General features: G+C 39.8%; 1 protein-coding gene across 4 annotated transcripts in view; it reads right to left on the bottom strand.

Moving 5' to 3' along the window:
- Window positions 1-8960, bottom strand: part of ASCC1 (activating signal cointegrator 1 complex subunit 1) — a 123707-nt gene that overhangs the window by 59977 nt on the left and 54770 nt on the right. For all 4 annotated transcript variants that reach the window (XM_011991100.1, XM_011991099.1, XM_011991101.1 and 1 more), the window contains exon 7: window positions 1513-1632. In XM_011991100.1, the coding sequence (XP_011846490.1) occupies window positions 1513-1632 (120 nt within the window). The remainder of the gene's footprint in view (window positions 1-1512; window positions 1633-8960) is intronic.

An 8960-nucleotide genomic window follows, 5' to 3' on the forward strand; every position in this document is an offset into this window, starting at 1 on the left:
GACAGAAAACCAAACACTGCGTGTTCTCACTCATAGGTGGGAATTGAACAGTGAGAACATTTGGGACACAGGGCAGGGAACATCACACACCAGGGTCTGTCATGGGGTGGGGGGTTGGGGGAGGGATAGCATTAGGAGAAATACCTAATGTAAATGACAAGTTAATGGGTGCAGCAAACCAACACGGCACATGTATACATATGTAACAAACCTGAACATTGTGCACATGTACCCTAGAACTTTAAAAAGTATAATAAAAAAAAAGTAAACATTTTTTGATGTTTTGATAATGTAAGCGTGTGCCAAGCACTATTTTAAGCATTTTAAGTAATTTAATCTTTTTAATTTTTTTTTTTTTTTTTTGAGATGGAGTCTCGTTCTGTTGCCAGGCTGGAGTGCAGTGGCGCGATCTCGGCTCACTGCAACCTCCACCTCCCTGGTTCAAGTGATTCTCCTGCCTCAGTCTCCTGAGTAGCGGGGACTACAGGCGCACGCCACCACGTCTGGCTAATTTTTTGTATTTTTTTAGTAGAGATGGGTTTTCACCATGTTAGCCAGGGTGAATTCGATTTCCTGAACTCATGATCCACCCACCTCAGTCTCCCAAAGTGCTGGGATTACAGGCGTAAGCCACTGCACCCGGCCAATTTTTTTTTTTTTTTTTTTTTTTTTGGAGGCAGGGTCTCGCTCTGTTGCCCAGGCTGGAGTGCAGTGGTGTGATCGCAGCTCACTGCAGCCTTGACCTCCTCAGGCTCAGGTGATCCTCCCATCTCAGCCTCCCGAGCAGCTAAAACTACAGGCGTACACCATCATGTCTGGCTAATTTTGTTTTTGGTTTTTTTTTTTGTTTTTTTTTTTATAGAGAGCTTCTTTCACTCTGTTGCCCAGGCCAGTCTTGAACTCCTGGGCTCAAGCAATCCACCCACCTCAGCCTCCCAAAGTGCTAGGATTACAGGCATTAGCCACCACGCCCAGCCAAAATTAAGATTAATAACCCTATGAAGTTGGTAAAGTTTTCATCCCCATTTTGTCCTGGTATCCACTAAAACCGCATTACATCACGTTTGAAACTCATATTCTAAAATGCTATCCTTCCTGCCTCTTATCCTGGAAAACACAAAGGAACCACTGAGTTCCACAAAGACTATCAACACCCGTTACCCAAGTAACTCAGCACCTACCAGATTAGCCTGGTGCAGGGTGCGCACCTATAGTCACAGCCACTTGGGAGGCTGAAGCAGAAGGATCCCTGGACCCCAGGACGCTGAGATCAGCTTGGTCATAGTAAGACCCCCATCCTAAAAGTCAGACTTAAAGTATGATACTTTTTCCTACAACAAATTCCTCTTCCAAGAGATTATTAAAAAAAGAAAGAAAGAAAGAAAGAGAGAGAAATAATTAACATGTTCTTTACAATAAGAACTCAAAGAAAAGGAATCAAAATTAATCAAACTTTTGAGGATGATTTTAGGTACCTCTTGATTGAAACAAAGAAGCATTCCAGAAACATACCTGTTGGAGCCATCTTTCATATGGACTTTGGCGTAAAGAACATCCACCATGCCAGGATCATCATTCATGTATTCTATCCCTGCCATCTCCACTTCTAGGGGTTTACCCCCAGAAATGTCACTGCAAAGGAAAAAGCATTAAGATATCTGTAACTGTTTAAGCTAAGAGGGCTATTATATTTTGAAACATGGTTAATATACATAGTCAAATATGTATGTTACTTACATATGTACAAAAACACAGTAGTTGTGTTTTTTCCCTAACATTATCTAATTGCCCTTCTAATTTCAAAATTAGTAAATTTTCAATGCACACAAATTGGAAAACACTGGAAAGTATTTCCAATGTCACACTATATTTATCCCAATATCAGTTTAATAGCACGGTCTCATAGAGAAAGTCAAGAGATGACAGTTCTGATCCATAAAGACATTTACTATCTTGGCTCATCTCTCAGGTGCCCATCTCTACTATTTCAACAAGTTACAAACAGCGTTTCACTCATATAACAAAGGTGGAGGTGTAAACTGATATCACATCTTTATTTATTTTTTTGTTTGTTTGGTTGGTTTGTTTTGTTTTGAGATGGAGTCTCGCTCTATTGCCCAGGCTGGAGTGCAGTGGCACGATCCTGGCTTACTGCAACCTCCACCTCCCGGGTTCATGTCATTCTCCTGCCACAGCCTCCCAAGTAGCTGGGACTACAGGCCTACAGGCACCCGCCACGACGCCCAGCTAATTATTTTGTATTTTTAGTAGAGACAGGGTTTCACCATGTTAGCCAGGATGGTCTCGATCTCCTGACCTTGTGATCTGCCTGCCTCGGCCTCCCAAAGTGCTGGGATTATAGGTGTGAGTCACCTCGCCTGGCCTTTTTTTTTTTTTTTTGGAGACAGTTTTGCTAGTCGCCCAGGCTGGAGTGCAATGGCACAATCTCGGATTGCAACCTCCGCCTCCTAGGTTCAAGTGATTCTCCTGTCTCAGCCTCCTGAGTAGCTGGGACTACAGGTGCTTGCCACCACACCAAGCTAATTTTTGTATTTTTAGTAGAGATGGGGGTCTCACTATATTGGCCAGGGTGGTCTTGAACTCTCATCCTCAGGTGATCCTCCCGCCTCGGACTCCCAAAGTACTGGGATTACAGGCATGACCCACTGCCCTCAGCCTGATATCACATCTTTACAAGCAATCTGTCAATATTTATGAGAAGTCTTCTTCAATAAAAACCCTTTCCCCAAGCAATTCCATTTCCAGGAGCCCATCCTAAGGAAACAATTATGAATTCAGTTACACATCAACTTGTGTAACTGTTGATAAAGAAAGTTCTCCTTTACAGAAGAACTCCAAAACTAGTAAATGCAGAAAGAACAATGAAATTAGAATCTTGCGACCCCTGATAAAATAATAGATCTCAGCGGGGCGCGGTGGCTCATGCCTATAATCCCAGCACTTTGGGAGGCCAAGGCAGGTGGATCATGAGGTCAGGAGATCGAGACCATCCTGACTAATACAGTGAAACCCCATCTCTACTAAAAATACAAAAAAATAGCCAGGTGTGGCGGTGGGTGCCTGACGTCCCAGCTACTCGGGAGGCTGAGGCAGGAGAATGGTGTGAACCCAGGAGGCGGAGCTTGCAGTGAGCCAAGATAATGTCACTGCACTCCAGCCAGGGCGACAGAGTGAGACTCCATCTCAAAAATAATAATAATAATAAAAATAATAATAATAGATCTTGACAATGATCACCAATGGCTGCTAAAAACTTGGGCAAAAGGCTGGGGGAAATATAAAGTGACCTCTCTAAAGAGGAGCTCTATAAACAATGGTCATGACCACACCTGAACCAACTGACCAAGCTGAATATTAACAGTAAAAGAAACAACCAGACAAATATGTGCCTCTTAGCATGATGCAGTAAGAATAGATTCATATTTATGAGAAATAATTTATGCATAGGGTTTTTGTTTTTGAGACAGGGTCACACTCTGTCACTCAGGCTAGAGTGCAGTGACGTGATCTTGGCTCACTGCAACCTCCACCTCCCAGGTTCAAGCAATTCTTATGCCTCAGCCTCCCAAGTAGCTGGAATTACAAACGTGTGCCACCATGTCCGGCTAATTTTTGTATTTTTAGTAGAGACTGGGTTTTGCCATGTTGCCCAGGCTGGTCTCAAACTCCTGGGCTGAAGCCATCAGACTGCCTTGGCCTCCCAAAGTGCTGGGGTTATGGGTGTGAGCCACTGCACTTGGCCTATGCATAGGGTTTTAAATGAGGCATAAAGTTTTGTTTCGAGTATCAAAAGATTGGCAACAGACTAAAAGTCAAATAACATGGTACTGATTAGATAAACTATAATACTATGAGCAATAAATAAACTATACATGTGACTAAGGAAGCTTTTAGGTACTGATATAAAAAGATATAAAAAACTGATTAAAAACTGATATAAAATAATATATAAAACTGATATAATAAATTATATTTCTAAGTTTTAAAAAAGGTCTACAACAATGTGCATGCTATGCTACCTGTACAAAAGATGGAGGTAAGAAAAAATATATGTTATATATATTTGTTTACACATCTATAAAATCCCTGGAAGGATACAGAGAAAGTGACACACTGGTTGCCTCTAGAGAGGAAAGCAGGTGGTTGATGAATTTCAGTGGTAGAGAAACTACACTGCATATCCTTTGCAACTTTAAATTTTTGAACTATGTAAATGTATTATCCATTAACAAGTTAAAATTTTAAAAAATATCCAAAATAAACCAAAACAAAAGTGTATATACTGAATAATTCTATTTGAGGACATTAAAAAACAAACCAACCAAATCTATGCAATAGAAATCAGAACAGAGGTTGCTTCTGGGAGAAGTGAAGTCACTGGAAAAAGGCATGAGGGACCCTCATGGGGTGATGGCAATGTTCCACGTCTTGATTTGGGTGAGGTTGCACAGGTATAGACATTTTGTCAAAGCTCATCAACTACACCTAAGATCTGTGCATTTTTACTGTAAGTAAATTACACATCAAAGGAAAAACATACATATACGTATCCAAAATGTTAATGGTAATTATTTTTAAGTGGTAAGATTACAAGTGATATTTTATTTTTGTGTATCTATAATTACTGGCTTTCCTAAAGTTAACATGTATTACCTTTGTGTTAAGTAAAGCTCCATCATCCTGTTTTCTTCCTGGGCCCCTTAATAAAGAAACTTGTACTCCAACCAGAAAAGGCCTTGTTGTGCCATGCTGAAACCCAATTAAAAATCAGCTCACTGCACAGTCTTCTCCAAACCCCAGGAGGATAGGCACTTTCTCCATCTTATCCACATCTATATCCTCAAAATCTGACACCATGCCTTATACAAAATGGGTGTTCAATAAATCTCTGGTAAACATTAAATGGACGTTTTAAGGGGGAAGCTGTTCTGGACAATTTTGAGAAGAATATGGTCACAGGCTGATATATTAGTTGAATATGTGTCCCTGCACAAATCTCCTGTTGAATTGTAATCCCTAATGTTGGAGGTGGGGCCTAGTGGGAAGTGTTGGGATCATGGGGACAGACCTCGTCAATGGCTTGGGGCACCCCTTGGTGATAAATGAGCTCTCACTCTGAGTTCGCACAAAATCTACTTGTTTCAAAGTGTATGGTACCTCCCCTGCCACTCTCTGTTGCTTGTTCCTGCTTTTGCCGTGTGACATGCTTGATCCCCTTTACCTTCTGCCATAAATGAAGCTTCCTGAGGCCTCCCCAGGAGCCAAGCATGCTTCTTGCAAACCTGCAGAACTGTGAGCCAATTAAACTTCTTTTCTTTATAAGTTACCCAGTCACTGGTATTTCTTTACAGCAATAATGCAAGAACAGCATAATATACATGCTATATTGTCATTAAGTAAAAATGTGGTGCTGCCTTAAAAACAAAAGGATCAGGCCGGACGCAGTGGCTCACACCTGTAATCCCAGCACTTTGGGAGGCTAAGGCGGGTGGATCACGAGGTCAGGAGATCGAGACCATTCTGGCTAACACGGAGAAACGTGGTGAAATCCCGTCTCTACTAAATATACAAAAAACTAGCCAGGCGTGGTGGCGGGCACCTATAGCTACTCGGGAGGCTGAGGCAGGAGAATGGCATGAACCCAGGGGGTGGAGCTTGCAGTGAGCAGAGATTTCGCCACTGTACTCCAGCCTGGGTGACAGAATGAGACTCGGTCTCAAAAAAAAAAAAAAAAAAAAGAGATTTTAGGATCAATCGAAAGACAGCTGGAAAAAAAGTTGTCTTGACATTGAACCCAGGTCATGGGGATGTTTTGTAGCCTAGGAATCCTAATAGTAAAGATTCCCTTAACACTTCAAGGCCTTATTATTGCATAAGACCACAACTTTTCTCAGTACGAAATTAGTAACTCAACTATTTTAGGCAGATACTTTTCTTTCCATGTTGCCCAATGTGGTCTCAAACTCCTGGGCTGAAGCAATCCTCCCAGCTTGGCCTCCCAAAGTGCTTGGGTTACAGGCCTGAGTCACTGCGCCTGGCCCAGATACTTTTTCTAATTAAGCAAAATTACAGCCCTGATCATAATAAGTCTTCCTATAGCCACCTCTAATAACAAGTGAAACATTTCAAAACACAAGCCAAGCTCTGAACTGTCATCTGAGGTATGTAGCTTCAATCAATACACAATATATCTCCATTCCAAGCACTAGCCAAAGAACTCAATTTGAAAGATTGCCACTGAATCCTATCAAAGTGAAGTCAAAAAAAGTCTGTTTGAAGAAAAGTTTCACACTAAATATACATCCCCCACCATTTCTAAAGCTCTCACCCTGCATAGTTAAATCACCAGAAAGCATCACACCATTGGCTTAGATTCCCACTAAAATGTTTTTAATGGGTTATATTTAATGTTACATCTGCAATTTCTAGGGTCAACAGAAGAAAGACCCATAAGAACAATGTTTTTATCTTCTGCAAAATTCCTGTTAAAGACACTGTCCATCATCATTTAGCATTCTTTATTAAGATTTACATGACAAACTTTTGACAGACTGAGAACCAGAAAACATTACTCTCCTGAAAAAACTGTTATACTGGGGTTGGCTGCACAACAGCCTGAGTGTACTTAACACTACTGAACTGTGCACTTAAAATGGTTATGATGGCAAATTTTATGTTGTATTTTACCACAACTGAAAACTTTTTTAAACTATAAAAAAAAATTGTCATACTGCTTTTTATCAGACAAGAACTATAATAAGTGGTGTACTTCTTTTTGTAATTTAGTTCAAGTGCACTGGTGTCAGAAAATAGTACCAAACTTTAATGCTCAAGTACAATTACTATCTTACCTTGATTTTCAGGTAGAATTTTCTCCCTATACCACCATCCTTATGGTTTCTAAATCTCTGACTGTAACATTTCTTTTGTATACATGTCCTCTTAACTACCTCAAATACTTGGAATTAGATGGGGTACTAAGAACAAAAAAAAGTTAGAAACAACGAAACAGGATCCAAAGCCTGCTTTATGAGCAGAAACACAAACTCTTTCAACCTACCCCTAAGATTTATCAAGAGGGAGATTAAAGAGCAGGATAGAAATCCAATGGTTTGCCCGATAAACACTTTGTCTTGGTGGCCAAACAATTACATCTGGGACACCAGTAAGCAAATTACTTTCCAACTGATGCCACGTGAGGCAATAATCAGGCATTAACGTTTGTTCATGGGTATTTTCTCTCCTCTTTCTAGTCCCTTTAAACTTCTGTGGTTTGACGTCAGACCTGCTGGGAAAACTGAGGCACAGGAGGGTGCTGCTGGGACTGAAGAAGAGCTGCACATCTGTCAGACTCCATACTCAGAGCCAGTGCACGGTCTGTGTCCTACATCTCACAAAGAAAAGTCAACAGGGACACAGCCGGAGCTTCCGAATTTACTAAACACTGAATAATTCATTCAAAATCTATAGAGCTACATAAGCCTTTCACTGAAAAACTGAAACAAAAATCCTGGTTTTGGTCTTATAGCATCCTTCAAATTAAAAAACTACCCCCAAATTTAAAACGAATACTCAACTACTCATTTCTTTAATATAGCCATATAGCACCACAGTTTAAATCAAATTCCAATATAGCCACATTTATTTCAATCCTTCAATTTTAAAAACCATCAAATTAAACTACAGCACACTATGTACAGGTCTGTTCATTTTTCAGTGTTTTCCTTTCATATTTTAATTTGGGACCACTACACCATAAAAGGTTAGAAATGCCATTATTTACAATTTTTTTTTCTAAGTATATACCAAGCACAAAGATTAAGGTCAAAGAGCAAGAAAAAATTCAATGATCCAATTTACTGATTTACTTACCAGAGCTTTAACAGAAGTACCCTTTTTGTTTTTTTAAGAAGTAGTCTCTTCTCAGAAGTAAATCGGTTTTGCACTTTTTACTTTTTAAACAAATGCATGTGACGGGGGAAATTAGAAGAAGGCTGGGGAGGCTTGCTTTATTTTACTCGCTGGTTCCACATCTTTCCAGCTTTTTAAAAAGAGCATCTTTAAACAAATTTTTGCATGCACTGCAGATTTTTGGCAGGGTAACTTTGTCCTATTTCAAAAGCTTTGCTGAATTTGAAAAACTACAATTACTGTTTTCATACTGTCATGTCAAAAATTCTGAGGAACTATTAAGACTGCTCTTTATTCCCTAGGCACACTAACTCTGACATGCTTAAAGGGCTCCGATTTGGCATTTAGTCACAAAAGGCACCAAGAGACATAAAAGGGAGGAACTCAGCTAAATCTTCCCACAGCTTAGGATAAAGCTTCAGTGATTAAAAACCTGTGACCTGATTTTCAAAAGGTAAAAAGAACAAATACTTCTCTAAACAAATATTTTATCTACCTTTAAATTTTTTCTTAGCAAGATTATCCCAATGGCAGCCAAGGAAATGCAGCAGCTTTCAGTTTAGTTTAGCAAAAAGTAAACTGGAAACAAGTTAAAGTATCAGAATTGATCCTTAAACCAGGTAAAACTGCCCTACTTTGTAAAATAAAGCATAATGTTTTGCTTTATACAAGGGAAACGGCAAGTATCTAATGACAAACACCAAATTATTTTGCATTTCAGGTAAGATCTAAAGAAAACAGGTATGTCTGTTACTGAGCAAAGAACATGACAAGAAGTGTTTTTGCTCTCTCAGATTCAGAAAGGATAGGAGACTGCAAACCCTATCAGATTATGATCTTGCTCAAGAAAAATAGTTTATCTTTAAAACAATTAGTGGAAAAGGATAACTGGCCCATAAAGTGTTTGTATTACACAGTTTCTTTTCTTTTTTTTCTTTTTTTTTTTTTTTTTTTGAGATGGAGTCTCGCTCTGTCGCCCAGGCTTGAGTGCAGAGGCGCCATCTCGGCTCACTGCAAGCTCCGCCTCC

The sequence above is a fragment of the Mandrillus leucophaeus genome, unplaced genomic scaffold, assembly GCF_000951045.1.
Source record: "Mandrillus leucophaeus isolate KB7577 unplaced genomic scaffold, Mleu.le_1.0 Scaffold39, whole genome shotgun sequence".
Lineage (NCBI taxonomy): Eukaryota > Metazoa > Chordata > Mammalia > Primates > Cercopithecidae > Mandrillus > Mandrillus leucophaeus.